The sequence below is a fragment of the Gossypium hirsutum genome, chromosome A09 (genome assembly GCF_007990345.1).
Source record: "Gossypium hirsutum isolate 1008001.06 chromosome A09, Gossypium_hirsutum_v2.1, whole genome shotgun sequence".
NCBI lineage: Eukaryota > Viridiplantae > Streptophyta > Magnoliopsida > Malvales > Malvaceae > Gossypium > Gossypium hirsutum.
The window spans coordinates 15377805-15394329 of record NC_053432.1 but is presented as its reverse complement, the minus strand read 5'-3'; the positions used below and the strand labels follow the sequence as shown (position 1 = coordinate 15394329).

Below are 16525 nucleotides of genomic sequence, written 5' to 3'. Positions count from 1 at the left end.
ATATATCTATTTAATTTACAAGTAGAAGCGCAACATCTGGCATCGTAATTTGGATATCGAGGACCCCCATACAACCATGGAATTATATCTTTTTAATGTCGGGTTTTATAATGTGACCTGGACTCGGCATTGACAAAAGATTCTTGTGTTGGTTACAACGATGGTTGAGTGTTGAAGGTCCAAGACGTACATATTTCACTTTTTTATGCAAAGAATGCATGACTACGTTGGAGGAGGTGGCACTACAACTTGACCTATCGATCAACAAGAGGATCATTGTGATTGGGAACCATGTTGTTGGGAAAGGATGTTTACAAGGTCTACAACATGTACTTGAGTAAGGTTTCGAAGAGTAAATACGTAAAATCCCTTCGTTTAAAGATGACATAGTTAGAACAAAATTTTGTAATAAACGATTATTCAAGTCCTGATAATATTATACTCAATGCAAGAGCATATATTTTACGGATATTGATCCAGGATAAATTCAAATATTTGGTTAGCGTGGCATATCTCCCATAGCTAACCTACAAGAGTGTAGGGACTATAGTTAGGGTTCGGGCTATATTGAAAAATGTGTCAAAAGTTTGATAGACGAGGTAGGTGAAATAGAGGGTGGTATACAAATCAACTATTTCAATAATTATTTATTTCAAATCAGGAAAATGAAAAGCCAAAACTTGTGTTTAGAAAGTTGAAATTATATAACATATTATAATCAGTAACCGAGTATAACCGTAGCTAATATATCTTCTAGATAACATGTGTATGTTTATCAACAAAATTTCATACAGAATAAGATTCTTTTGAGTCATTAAAAAACTTGCATCCAAATTAAGCTAAACTTTGAAATTAAGTATTTTTAATTCAAACCAACGTCATCAAATCTGGATTAGTATTTAATAAATAAAATATTTAAAGCTATAAAAGGATGCTTTTAGTATATGAACTTCTGAGCCAAAATTTGGACAAATAAAAGATTTTATACAAATCTCATGGATGTATCTAATATATAAAAATAAATTTATGAATTTGAAGCTAGAAAGCCTTTTTTTTATCATTGAAGTAAATAAATTTGAACGACAATAATGGGTTCATAAATTAGGTATATTATTAGTTCATAATATAATGAAAAATGCTTAAGTTTATATTTAAGAAAATTTATCTACATAAATTCTTTTAGATTTCACAAATAAATTAAAGAGAATATATCACTTAAAATAAAATAAAAATACATAAACAAATAGGTCCTATAACCTATATATTTAATGTTATGAGAATATATAATTTTATATGTTTAGGTGGATTTATTTTTAGTTACATGTCAACACCTGGTTTAATGATAATGTAATTAATGCTAAATATTTTTTGGTTCAAAGTAAAGGAAAAAAAGAAAGGAACCTTAAAAAGTCACATACCAGCCTTGAAAACACTTTAAACTACATAGTTTTCTTTTTCCCTACATAGCATTAAATTATTCAATCCACGTTGCAGATGGACCAAACTTTAGAACTTGTTTAGCAATCACAAATTAGGCCTTAATAAAAACATCTTCAAATATTTTCACCCAAATTTACATCCACAAAAAGCCTTTGCTTTGTTGGTGAAGTTTGATTGATGCTTTTGACCCAAAAATCTCAAACTCTCTCAACCCTTTCATCATTATGTGAATGATTGCCACCAATATAGCCATTGAAAATTATTCAGTAAGTCCCCTTTATAATCTCCTAGCTTCAACACTTACCATGCATATATCTATATATTTGAATATAAATATATACACTTGCCAAGTTCCCTTCTTTGTTTATAGATCCTTTGACGTCGAAAGGTCCTCAATTAAGAAACCTTGCAAATCAAGAAACAAAAAACTGTTAGAACCTATAAAAGTTCAGGGTTTATTGGAGGTAATAGTGAAGATATAAAGCACACATACAAAGTTTGAATGAGACAAAAGAAAAAGGAAAATAATACTGTATGCATGCATGGATAGTGGATAAGTTTAATTATTCTTACCCAAAGACATGTATTTATGTATGCATGCATGCATGTCATCCTATATAATTGTGTGTGTGCATTTTGATATAATATATATTTGCTTAAATCATCCTTTCTAGTTATGGATTCTCGCATGTTAATCATAAATATGCTCATTCCTAGTGGTCCAACATCATGCATGTATTCCACAACCTATTGGCTAAAAATAATACTACATTTTCTTTTCACTAAAAGCAAACAATAACACATGCATGCGTGCAAATATAAGTATGTATTCCATACATTGATAATATATGTATCTATAATTAAATTATTTTGCAATTTTTTTTTTAGTATAAAAGAGTTTATAGACATGTCTCAAGAGTCTGGCTACTTGTTTAATCAATACGAGCTCCGGTCCGTAAAATGTTTTTTCCCCTTCTAATTGGGACCATCCAACTGACCCTAATTATCTTTTAATCGTAAAAAGTAATTTTTATTTGAATTTAAATTAATATATAAATATTAAAATAAATTATGGTTTTTAAAATTTTATAAATGAATAGTAACCCAAGCTTCAAAGACAGACTCAGTCTTGACCCATATCAAGCTCTTGGGGAAGAGATAAAAATATTTCAAGTCGCAGCTTTACTTACAGACACCTCTGGTTATAGTTCGACTCAGGCTTGACCCATATCAAGCTCTTGGGGAAGAGATAAAAATATTTCAAGTCGCAGCTTTACTTATAGACACCTCTGGTTATAGTTCAAGAATAGAGACGATATTGAAATTTGAACCCAAACCTACTAAATGTAACCTATTGAAGATGATCACATGAACCAAGTTCATGATATCATCTCATAAGAATTTTTTAAAAAATAAAATATATCAACTTTATTTTTAATGAGGTTATTTCTACTTATGTAAGCATATACCCTTTTAATGCATCAAATAACATACATGTGGTCCTCATTTCTCATTTAGCTTCCCACATGAAACAAAAGGAGAAAAATATATTAGACCTTATAAAAGACAAGACAAGAAAATAAATAAAATGTCAATTTACAAAATTCAAATAATTAATAAGTCAAATTTTATATAATCATATATGTTAATAACATATAAATACATGGATGCAATCTAAGAATTATTGCCTAAATGCGCTATTCTTGAATGCATTAATCCATTTAAATGCAGCACAATCATAGCAATAAGCACACAAAAATCTTTTCAAAAACAACATTGGAACACAGCCAATAATCTTGACTTGATGGCAAGATTATTGTATTACATGACATAAATGCTATCCCTAGAATAATAAGCACAGATAAAACCACATTAAGAAACCCTAAAATTCACTCAAATGCCAATGTTCTCTTAATCATCATCCTCTATTTCATTGTTATATATTACTTTAGCCTATCTATCCAACCTTGAAAGAATACTCTTTAACATTGAAATTCGTGTAATACGTCAGCAGTGTTTTCAACTCTTCTACTATAGTTTGCTAGATCGTGGCAGACACAGTTGTTAGCTGTGAAAACATAGACGTCCTAGTAATCAACATAGTTTGTTTAATTTGGAGGGTGCATGATAACATTATTTATTTCAGCTCTTTTATCGATCCTAGCTAGCTCTAGGGTGCATGGCTGAACATAAACTCAAAATCCGAAAACATAGACAAAATCTCTAGCGCATATGAAGCACAAGAGCTCAAGGCATTGAGGCCAAAAACCCAAAATCAAGCACCCAATCCTCATATCACACCACAACCAAAACCTTTATCAACTCAATTAGTGAACCAACCTACCTACCAGCCAAAATCAGCAAACTCCACAAAAAACAATACACCTCCTCTTCACCAGTTACTCTAACCTAGCCATTATATAATATATACATATATCATTAAAGTAGCCTAGGTTATCTAGCTTTATCCCGACACATACACATGCATATATTTACATATAATTTTTTGTGTAAACCCAATATATCCCGTCATATCGAACTCATATTTTTACTATTATGTGATAAAGTCGCTATCACCTCAACAGTTTGTTGGTTATATGTATATAATATATATCCTGGGGTTGTTTTAATTGTATCGAGATTGAGTAGCATCCACCACCTGTCCAATACTTGTCCCAATAAAATTAAGAGATGAAAAAGAAAAAGGAAAGTTATTCGTACCAGCTGCCAGCAAATCTTGCTTTGCCAACCCAACACTTTGCTACTAACACTATAAACTACACAAAAATATAGATTTAATAAAAGCAAAATTCAAGAGTTCAGGATTCCTAAGAATATGGAGATTGATTGGTTAATAGTTAATAATTCACCCCATTTGTTTTTGCTTGTTTGCTTTGTGTTTAGTCTTCATTTTTTCTGTTGAATTCTCTTCTTTTTACTAAAATAAACAGTCCACATTACCTGATTATTCTATTAATTTGCTTCATTTCCCCCCTTATTTACTCCTTTGAATCCTCATTTCCCTCACCGGCCGAGACTGAGAGCAGCCTCGACGTCCAGCCGCCACGCTAAACAACCACCACCACCACTGCCTTCCATTTTCCAGACATCACATGGCAACATCCTTGAGAACTTCTCCTTGTGCCATGTATACTGCAACCTTACCTTGCATGAAAATGCAGTGCAAAACCTAGGCAATTCTTGTTTGAACACAAGCCAGACCATTATCTCCGGTGGCGGCCGGCCGTCATTTGCTTCCCCTACTACCATCAACATCCTCTTGTAAGCTCCATTAACCCACTGAACCCTATTCAAACCATCTGATATAAACCCTGGACACGTGTCACTCTCCAGATTCTTTATCATCTCCACGTCCGTACTCCCTAGCTGTCTCACTTCCATGCAACTGTCCGTCACGCTCTCCACCGTCACCCACGACTCCACCACCGTTGCTTTCCTCGTTTGACTCATCAGAACCGTCCGATTAGGTTCTTCCACAGCTCCCAAACGATCAACCCAACGGTTATTGAAGTTCAAGTTACATAAATAAAGTGGATCTTGATTTTCCCCCAAAACTCTACCGTTTTGATTGTTAATCGATCCGTTCCCTTCAGTTTTCTCAGGCAATAGCTGCAAAGTAACAATCGTCTGAGGATTGTTTGAAGCTTCATCATGATGAGCTTGATCTGACGATGATCTTTTCTTTCTTCTCATATTATTCTTTCGAACCCTAACGTACTTTCTTTTAGCTCTTGGATTACAAAGCAACAAATTTTTGTTATCAAACCGAACCCCATCAGAACCTGACTCACCGGAAACCGGTTTAGGGGCTATCGGCCGGAATCTTAACATTATCGGGTTTATCACCATCTTATCTGGTGCACCACCTGCGTAGCTAACCCTGCTCCGCTTCTCTTCACCGTTCATCTCTCTGACGCCGTTTAAACCACCTCCAGAATAGAATCAAAGCTTCGCTTCCCTTCTTGTCGCTTCCCACCTGTGTAGCTAACTCTGCTCCGCTTCCCTTTTTTTTTTTTTTCCAGAGGGTTTTGGTTATGAGAAGCGATAATCTAGCGGCAAATTAACAGAGAAGCAACACGTGGCTAGGGCAAGAAAGGAACAGCTGAGTGTTTTGATTGGTCGAAAGTTAAGAGGTGGAACCCAAATGAAAAGTAAGAGGGTCCACAGACAGAACCAATGGGAAGAAGGCTAGTGTACAGCACTGCCGAAAGAGAGGGACACGTGGGCATTGTCTAGAGAGCAGAGTATTTTTCTACTGTTGAATGAAATGGAAAAGAGCACAAAAGGGGGAGGTTCGAGAAAGTGGACACATGGTCCTTGTTCATTAGCTTTCTACCTCTAAATTCGGTGCCTATTGTTTCATATCTTAATGCCTCCACTCGCCACTTCTCGCCGTGATCCCACCTTCCTTCCAACTAATCACAGTAGTAAATTTTCAAATCTCTTTTACAAATTTACTATAAAAATAAATTTATAACCAAATTATTAAAAAATTCAACAGAAAATGAATTTTTTTAACAATTGTAAGAATTATAATTACACCTTGCAATTAAAGAAATTGTAATTCCTTCACCTCAATAAAACCACTAATTATAATAAATAGCTAAACACATGTAATTACATCCGATGGAATTACTAACTTTTATTCATAAAATAAAATTTATTTTTTAAAGATATAAAAATTATTAATTTCACGTTCTTTAAGGTTATTATATATATAAAATAATATTTTATATATTTAAAAAAGAAACAACTAAATATATATATTTGAAAAGTTTATGTATGTAACAAACCTAATAAGAATTAATAAAATAATTTTCACTAAAAATAAAAGAATCGAAGAGGAATATCTATGTAAAGTTGGAAGTGAATAGTTAAATGGAGTGAGGGTCACTTGGCAAAAAATGGCGCGTGGAAGAGTTGATATAATGAAAGGAAACAAGAAAGTAGGAAGAGGGACGCGTGGCGGATTCGATAAAGATGTGAATGGATATTATGGGTTAAAGATTTGTGACGTCATCCGATTTTATTTGAAAGGTGTTCGCATTATGGGATGGGAAAACGGGTTGGTTGGGGATGTCTGCTGTTGCCACGTGCTTATTTCATAATTACTTTCAGATTATTTTAATAATAACATTGTTTTTTACTACAAGAAACACAGTTACTATTAAAAATGCCTTCCTAAAACAAATTCTGTGTTTGCTTTTAATTTTAGGCATCGTATTTTAGGATCGATTCACCTTAAAGTTAAAAACTTAAGAGTGACTTGAGATACTCTTTTTTTTAATTCAATCATTATATTAGCTAAGCTATAAATAATTTTTGTTTTTAAATTTACAAGGATTTTCTTACGTTTTATTGTTTTATTTATTTATTTATTTAAAACAACATAAATATACTTTATGCTATTTAATACATAAAAATATATGCATTGATTGAGGTTTCATTTTTTATTTTAGATTTGTAAATGTGTGACATATTAAAAATCATAACTATATTTAATACAACATTAATTTCAAATAATGTATTTAATATATCTCTCTAAGATTTATTTCCTATGGAAAGGGCCTTCCTTTTCTGGTCCATGAAATGGTCTATTTATAAGCATTGATTGATTGTACTTAAAAACACTTTTACATTAAAAATTAGCTTCAATGTTTTATTAATTGCATTATTCTTCCTGTTATTTTTTTTATTTGTTAATGTCTTCAATTTTACTCATATTTTTACTTGGTTTTTTCTATCAATAATTTATATTCGAATTTATCTTTTATTTTATTTTTGGTTACAAGTCTCAATTTTTTTTAAAAAATGTTATATGAAATTATAAGTAATAATAAAGTTAACTAAATGGTTAACCTTATATGGTCAAACCCTATCCCTATGTGACTCATGTTTTTATCTAAATAAAGCTTTTATATGGTCTTAGATTGTCAATGTAAACACGACTCCTAAAAAATAATGAATCCCCATTAGAATTGAAAGACTAAAACCTACCACGTTATTATTTGTTAGTATATATTTGATTTTTCTCTTTATTTTTTTCCCTTTACCAATACATTATCAATCTCATTCCCTCCCTCCTAATCTGATCTTTTATAATCCATATATATTAAAGAAAAAAAATACTTTATTTAACCCTTATTGTTGTTGTATAATTTGTTTTGAAAAAAAAAAAGGAGTTTAAATTACCTGCAAAAACTATGGGAATGGGTTGGGTTCCCATCGTTAGAGTCCCAAACTGAGAGCAGCCTTAACATCGAGCCTCCATGCAAATCCGCCAAAGCTCATCTTCCACACATCGCAAGGAACCATTTTCGATTGCTTTTTCTTTCCCTTTCCATCTCCGTACCGTAACCCTACCCGGCACGAGAATGCACCCTGTGGGAATTTAAACCCTTCTTTCACCACCAACCCCACCGCGGTTTCAGCCCCTTCTCCGCCCACCATGCTCTTGAACGCCTCGTTCACCCACAAAACACGGTGCCAACCGTCCGATATGAACCCTGGATACGTGTCCTTATCCAGATTCCTCATTCTATCCACGTCCGTACAGCTCCCCATGTCTCCTTCATCCATGCAGCTGTCTGTTATGCTCTCCACCGTCACCCATGACTCCACAACACTCACTTTCCTCCCCGTCGCCTGATCCGACAACCCCATCACCGCAGCCGCCACTTCTTGATCTGTTGCAACCATTTTCTGCAACTTCAAGCACAGCAGCGGCGGGTCCTCATGAGATTGATGATAATCATCACCAACCGTCCGATCGAGATCATGATCACCAGCCCCTGAGCTATCAACAACCGCTGATTTCTCTAGATCAGCTCTCTCAGGCATCAACTGCAGGGTTACGGAACCCTTATTTCCATCCTTATCGTCTTTAGCTTCATCCAAGGCTCTTCTTCTCCTATTATTCTTCGCACAAAACCTAACGTATTTTCTCTTCACTCTCATGCTTGTAACACCTGAGTTCTTGTTACCAAACGTCGACTCACCGGAAGCTGAGTCTCCGGTCACCGGTTTTGGAGCAATCGGCCTGAATCTGAGCATTATCCGGTTGATTATCGTCTTATCTTGTACACCCCCAGCGCATTTTAGCATCCTCCATTGATCCCCGCCCTCCATTCCTCCTTCCAAAAAAATTAAAAAAACCTCACAAACCCTGCGCTCTCTTTCTCTCTCTTTGTTTTATCTTATCTTCGGATTTTATTTTATCTTTCTATTATTTTTTTTCTTTTTTTTTCATCTAAGGGCAAAGGCTTTACCGGAGGTGAAGCGATAATCATAGCGGCAGCAATCGTGTCCAAGATCAGAGGAGTACGCGTGTCCTACTGCGAAACTTGAAACAGTGACGAGATTTGATTGGCCGAAACCCAATGGGGCCGTAGCAAAAAAATAAAGTTACCTGTTTTGGCGTGTTCGAAGCCTGTGATTGGCCCATCCTGTTAGCCAACAAAAAATAAGGACGTGTCGAGAACTGCGTAAAAGACGGATACACGTGGCCGTACCTCGGGGGGACGGCATAAATATTCTGTTTGAAGTGGAGTGGGCTTTTAATTTTTTTTCCGCCTTTTTGATTTTTTTGGTTTTTCTAAAAAAAAATGTATGAGGTAGGTTCCTGATTATGCAACACGTGTAATAGTTTTATTTGTTATGAAAGAGAAAGTTCAGTTGACCGTCAGTTCCACTTTTCTGCACTGGAGCGTGTGATTGCCAACCTTGATATTTTCCCAACCCTACTGAACAAAATAATCATTATTTTATCTATAAACGCCCATTTCTAATTTTATTTATAAAAATAGGTTAATTTTTTTATTATTTATCAAAAAGGTCGAAAATAATAAAATATATTCACGTAAAAGCGTTTTTAGGTAAATTTTAATAAAACGTGCTTTTATGGGAGTGATTTTGTCATGTCAGAATAAAACGTAAAAAACAAGCTGATGTTGGAGTTCTTTTGTCCGTTCTCAGATTAAATTTTTAAAAAATATTATTTTTTTTAAATTATAAAAATAGATCAATTTTTTAAAAAATTTAAGAGAATAATCTTTTATAAAGACCAAAGTGAAAACATTATTTTTTTCTTATTTTAAGGTGTCACCAATTAATATGGAAATAAAACTTACAAAGCATATCTTTATATAAACCCAAAGTCTTATTTCCCTTATTTTTTTAAGCAATGTGTGATATGAAACATATGTATATATAAACTCATGAATAGGTTTACAGCTTGTTCCTAAACAATGTGGGGTTCCTTCATCTTTTAACTAATAACATAATATTAAAGAGTATACTATATTTTATATTTTTTTACTTATAGAATTTAAATTTTTTTACAAAAAGTTAACATTTGTTACATTATAAATAAAACTTTTAAACTCTATAAGTAAAAAAATTATAAAATATAAAATGAGTATGGTAAAATATTAAAAAATAAATATTTAAAAAATTACTAATAGTTGAGTGATCATTTTATAAATTCTTATAATTCGATAGCCAAAAAATTATAATTAAGTGACTACTAATGTAATTTAATTTAGATATAAAAATATGAAAAATAATTATTATATTTAATGTATATTATATATTTTCATAAAAAAACTTATTTAATATAATTATATACTATGTTTAAATAGATTATTTATCTAGTCAAAATACATCTGAAATAAATTTATCAGCATTCATTATGTGATAAAAATTAAATTAAAATTAGGATTAAAAAATTAATAAGTATAGTAAAATATTAAAAATAAATAAATATTTAAAAAAGATATATCAATTTTTAAAATTACAAAAAAAAATACTATTTGAGTACCATATACTCACCATTTATTTGTTAATCAAACACTCATAATATAAAATAAAATATAATAAAAAAATTAAAAGTATAACTTCTAAATTTAAATAATAAAAAATTATTTTAAAAATTAGAATTGCATGGATATTAACTTCAAACATTTCAAATTGAATAGAGGATTATTACATGTACAAGTTTTATATGTGTAATTTATTCTTTTTTTTAATAGTCCTTTTGTATATGCTAACAATTCTAAAATGCAATAAAATTAAATATCTCAAAAGATAATTTTATAATATGAGAAAATGTTAACAAAATATAAAAAAATAGAAATTGTTTTGTAAAAAAATTATAAAATATAGTGTAGCCTTTAATATTATGTTGTTAGTTAAAATATGAAAGAATTCCATATTATTTAGGAACAAGCTGCAAACCTATTCATGAGTCTATATATAGACATGTCTCATAACTCATATCTCATATCCCACATTACTTAAGAAAACAAAGGAAATAAGACTTTAAATCTATATAAAAATCTGCTTTGTAAATTTTATTTTCATATTAATTGGTGACACCTTAGAATAAAAAAAATGGTGTTGCCATTTTGAGTCTTTATGAATGATTATTCTCATAAATTTTCAAAAAAAATGGTTTATTTTATATATTTTTTAAAAATTGCCTTTTTTGAAAATTTAATTTGAGAATGGAAAAAAGTGCACCTGCGTGCTGACATGGGATAAAACACTTCCATGTCAGGGCATTTTGTGTTGATATGACAAAATCACTCCCCTAGAGGCGCGTTTTACTAAAATTTCACCCAAAAAGGCTTTTACGTGGATGTGTTTTATCATTTTCGGTCCTTTTCGGTAAATAATAAAAAATTGGCCAATTTTCATAAATAAAGTTTGAAAATTGGTCTTTATAGGTAAAATAGTCCAAAACAATATTGTATTTATTTATTATAGAATAAATTATTTTTATTTTTAATTTTTAATTTTTTATTATTTTTCAAATTAAATTGAGATTCAGTAACTTTAGTTATGAGTTTTAGGTTATTTAGATTTTATTACAAAGGAAAAGCATGTGAATTTTGTTCTTTTTTAAGTTAAAAAGAAATAAAAATAAAGTTAAAGGTGAAATATCTATTGTTAACTCTTGTGGTTGAGTGGAATTGAGAAGTTAAGTTTGTGGTAGAATTACGTTTCACCCACTATGTGGATTATATATATATATATTTTATATCTCATACGCATACGAAGGAGTGCTGTTTAGTTTTTACAAAAACAATAAATAACAAAATAATCGAAAGTGAAAAATATGGGGTAGGATTAGGGAAAGTGGGTGGTTAACTATAATATATTAAATTAACATATATATTATTAAAATTTTGATTGAGTTTATCATCTACCATTGGGATCTTAATTCAATTATAATATTATTGAAAGTTTATTTTATTTATAAAACAATAAATATTATTTTGAGGATGTTTATATTTGTCTCAATTCAATTGTGAAAATACTAAAAATTTATTCTTTTTATAAAGTAACAAATATTATTTTGAGGGTATTTATGCTCAACTCAACTCAGTTATAAAATTACCAAAAACTTATTCCTTTTACAAAGTAATAAAGATTTATTTTGAGGGTGTTTATGTCATTTTATATTTTGATATATCTAGAAAAAAATACATACAAATTATAAGAAACATGATAACTTTTTATAGTGAATCAAGCATTAATCATACAAAGGAAAAACCAAACTAATCTTGATATTTGAAGCAAATGATGCCCATCTTGTTACTACCCTAAATGCATGTGTTGGCGATCCCACGCTTTCTTTAGTTATATGGGCATTACCGAGCTTCTTAATGTCCTCAATTAGAGGTGTCATTTTCCAATAAGGAGAAAAAGTTGTACATTCTAAGATTTCTTGTATTGCTTTGCCATTATTCATTAGAAAACCCACTATCCAACCTCTTTGTTTTGCCTGAATTAATGCTTCATGAACCTCATACAATGTTGTTTGTCGCATGTCTTCATACTCTACTATTTTACTAAACGAAAATAGAAGTTGTTAGTTCCTATCCACAAGCGAACATGCAACACTCATACCAAGCCTACCTCGTTTCCTAGCAACAAGTCCAATGCTATTGTTCATAATCTTGGTTTCATTGACATTAATAAGCCTCTTTCTCTGAAAATGTTGTCTTTCTTTCTTCGATATTATAAGAAGTAAAAACACCGTTCCAATTGATACTTAATTCCTTTACTCTATAGATTGTTTGTTCTGCCTCTGCTCTAATTCCTTGAAAAACACACTCATTTGTTTGCAACCAAATGCACCATAAGATGCTAATCATGCTATAGATTCCAATATTCCGCCATTCTGACATCGAATATAAAGTTCTATTGTTATCTCTTATAATCCTTTCTAGCACTAGACAACCTACATCATGTTCTCTGAAGTCGTGTTATTACTCCTAAATTCGACCCAAACCATATTGCCCAATGCAAATTGTATCCACCCCACTGATTCTCTTACCTAATCCTCTTGACAGGGCAACCCTTTAACAAATCTTTTATAAAAAAAAAACATAATCTTATAGGGGACTTTGAGTTTCCATAAACTTTTCCAATCAAACTTGGTCCAATTGCAATGAAATGACTGATTAGAAAATTATTTCGAATCATTTATAAAGACTTGGTAGCCTGATTGAACAAAGTATTCTCTGTCATTTGAAAATTTCCATACTTTTTTGTCTCTACCTCCAAAGATTTAGAATGAGCTTCGTAATAGATGTCTCATTGCCTCTGTACGTAAACAATCATTAATACAGGAAGTGTTCGAATACGTTTCCTCATAGCACACTAGTTCAAAGAAATTATTGTTTTCATTCACCATCTCTTGTAACCTTGCATCTCTTTTTTGTATTAACTCGTTTTCTATTATCAAATGGTTTCATTCTGCACTTGTCAATCTAAACATCTCCTACATAGAGCATTCACATGTAAAATACTTTTCCAAATCCACAACTCATTAAGGTTTAGACTAACTTTATCAAAATTCACTTTACAACAATTTTTTTTCACAATAGTATTCTGAAACACCCACCTATTGGATCTTGTGCCTTGAATGTAGTATATTCACTTGTGAACTTGTAATTTTTTCAAACAGATAGATTAATAAAACAAATTCATTGATTACATTAATATACTTTGTATGATTGTCCTCATGTGGTTTTGCATGCAAAGAAAAATAGAAGAAAATGTTGCTGATTGGTTGTCTAATGTTTAAACTAATACTAAGCAGTATTACGTTGTCGAACTGTAATATGGAAAAACAATTCGTATTAGTAGAAGAACCTAAACATGTACTTAGTCTAATAAAAAATGAGAAAAACGATTGAAAGAATAATATTCTATCAAGTCCAAATTGGGGACATACTTTTTCTTGGAAATCAGAGTAGATGACTCCTAGAACATAGAGACATAAATGTGATTGACAGTACATCAGACTGGACCCAAGAATAATAGATCCTCAATTAGTTTATGGATTTATTCACTTGTGAAGTTAATAGTGTGATATAACTAAATCCTGAGTGGATTACAAACTATGTATGTGTGACTCGTACACATTAATGTAAGTAAAAGCCTGAGTTCGAATAGATAAGAAGACGAAAGTTGGAGTGTTAGGTGTCGACTTTTGTAGTATGTAGCGTCGTTCACAATAGTGAAATTCATAGCTCGAGACATGACTAAATGATATCCTCTCATTAGAATTACATGGTTGATAAAAATTAAATATGGTCACGGGTCGTTTGTCTTTGTGATGGATGACTTGATTACTATTTGATAGTAATTAACTTTTCATGAAGAAAGATGTAATGGTTACCATGAGATAAAATAAAATCATATTGGGAGAACAGATATTGCCCCAAAGAGAGTAATGATATCCTATAAAAGTAACACACTTATGATGAGGTTATTGGACGAGCAATAATCGAGTTGTTTTTGTAATGGTATGCCGTTGAGGAGAGCTCAGTTACGATATTATAATGGAATGACTTCGTGACTAAAGGAGTTTACAATTAATAGGAAAAAAGTAAGAACTTAATTATAAATCATTTGAGCCCCAATTACATATGTCCAATCTGTAACACACCGATTCTAGCAGGTATAAAATTTTAGCGTATAACTCTAAGGTCGTATGATTGGTGGAGTAGGCTTTACCCAAGTGCATATTTCAGCATATAGAGCTGTTGTATACATTTATGTGGTTAAGTTAGTAAAGGTTCCTTGTCAAGTGGCTATACTAGTTGGAATAAGACCAGTGGCCAAGTAAAATGGTATTGAGAATATAAGTTCACATCAAGGATATAGTGCGTCCGTTAATTGTAGTACTATGCAAGTTAAGTTGCAAGGTAAGCTAGTTAGGAACCAATTGAATGTGAAACAGGAGAGTTATAGCACCCCAAACCCGGCCCAGACGTTATGGCAGGATCCGACATGCCACATCAAAGTGTTCAAAACATTTTATATTCCTACTTTTCACGTACTAACAGAATCACGTACCGAGGTTTCTTACCGAATTGGGCCCGTTGGCCTATCATTCCAATTTTGGCCCATTAAGCCCAAAAATATCGAGGGCATAGAAATCATGCACTTTGCAGTCCAAATTTTGCAGCTTACCAAAAACATTAATCGATTTACCTCACGAGCATTCGCACACTCGTAAATTTACAAAATACCGGTTTTCGGCATTTCGGCTTTTCGACTTTTGCCGATCCAGACTAAGAAAGAGGGTGTTAGTTACACACCTGTTTGCGAAGATATGCTGACGAGATCTACACACGAACCGCCTACAATTGAATTACTAATACGTTAATCTAACTATTTAAATACAAACTACGTATTAACCCCTTACAATATTCGGCCAACCACACCTACAGATCATAGTAAGCTTATAAGAAATCAATAAGCAACTCATTAACAAATTTTTGTCAATGTTTACCACATAATCATAATTTCACTGCAAGCTGTCTTCCTGAGCAACAGTCACTAAATCATTTATAACTGGAGCTACGAAACTCCAAATCAAGTGCCGTTAATTTTCCCTGAAAATAGACTCATATATCTTATATCCATAAAATTTTCAAAATTTTTGGTTTGGCCAATCAATACCAGATTGTTCTTAAAGTTTCCCATGTTTCACTGTTTGACTAATCTGACCACTCTTCATTACGAATCAAATTACTCATTGTAAAGACTTAAAAATATGTTCTCGTTTATTCCATTTGAAACTAGACTCATTAAGCTTTAATTACATAATTTATGCAGCTTCTAACTCATCTCCCATAATTTATGGTGATTTTCCAAAGTCACATTACTGCTGCTGTCCCAAGCAGATTTATTACCAAATCACTATTTCACACCTAACTTGCATGCTTGTTATTTAAACATGTATATCACCAATCAATCATCACATATCTATGATTTTACTTAAGTATAATCTCCATTTCATCATTTTAAAGCACAAAATGTTAGCCGATTTTCCCCTTAGCATCTAAGGCACATGCATGCTCATTTGTTTGGCTCAACTTCACCTATCTTCCATTTTAATCAAAAGAATATGAAACAACAACCATTTCCTTCATTTTAATTCATGACTAAATGCTCGCAACACAACTAAAAACCAAAATATGCTTCAAGAGTTAAGGTAAAATCAAGAAGAACTCATGAACATCAAGATAGAAGCAAACTACCATGAACTTACCTTCAATTTTCTTACCCAAGTGACCAAACATTCAAGAGCTTTCTCCTCTCCTTTCTCTTCTCTAACTTTCTGCTATGATGAACAAAGATGGACAAAACTTTGTTCTTTTCACCCCTTTTTCTTTTAATAAAATTTCATATTTCATCCATTTAATTCTTTAATATAAAAGACATGAAATGCCCATCATGGAACATTTACCTAAACCATTATTATGGAACATTTACCTAACCCATTATCATGGAATATTTACCTAATCCATTATCATGGAACATTTACCTAACCCATTATCAATTTGTACCATGAATTATGGATATCAAGTGCTCATATTGTCTACAACAACATGATGGCTGGCCACTTCATGTAAAATGGGAGGTTTGTCATGCAAATCCTCCTATTTTGTACTCTTATTTATTTGGCCACTTCAATTTAGCCTATAGCATTTCAAACATTTTCACATAGGTTCTATTTCATAATTTCACCCCCTTTTTCTTA

At 31.9% G+C, this 16525-nt stretch overlaps 2 protein-coding genes across 3 annotated transcripts; both read right to left on the bottom strand.

The window, feature by feature from the left end:
- Positions 1-1397: 1397 nt before the first annotated feature.
- Positions 1398-9156, bottom strand: LOC107888721 (uncharacterized). 2 transcript variants are annotated; one of them, XM_041077804.1, is made up of 2 exons: positions 7654-9156; positions 1398-1845 (listed from the first exon to the last, which is right to left on the bottom strand). In XM_041077804.1, the coding sequence occupies exon 1, from the start codon at positions 8587-8589 to the stop codon at positions 7690-7692; it is 900 nt and encodes a 299-aa protein (XP_040933738.1). In that variant the 5' UTR covers positions 8590-9156; the 3' UTR covers positions 1398-1845; positions 7654-7689. The 2 variants fall into 2 exon arrangements, with proteins under 2 accessions (XP_040933738.1, XP_040933739.1); XM_041077805.1 differs by lacking the exon at positions 1398-1845 and adding an exon at positions 5741-5876.
- LOC107888720 (uncharacterized) lies at positions 1852-5493 on the bottom strand. The gene is made up of 2 exons (XM_041077803.1): positions 4402-5493; positions 1852-4217 (listed from the first exon to the last, which is right to left on the bottom strand). The coding sequence occupies exon 1, from the start codon at positions 5365-5367 to the stop codon at positions 4465-4467; it is 903 nt and encodes a 300-aa protein (XP_040933737.1). The 5' UTR covers positions 5368-5493; the 3' UTR covers positions 1852-4217; positions 4402-4464.
- Positions 9157-16525: the final 7369 nt, after the last annotated feature.

Excerpts from the sequence above, each read along its gene's own strand:
- LOC107888720 (XM_041077803.1), bottom strand. The coding sequence starts at position 5,367 with ATGAACGGTGAAGAGAAGCGGAGCAGGGTTAGCTACGCAGGTGGTGCA.
- LOC107888721 (XM_041077804.1), bottom strand. The coding sequence starts at position 8,589 with ATGGAGGGCGGGGATCAATGGAGGATGCTAAAATGCGCTGGGGGTGTA.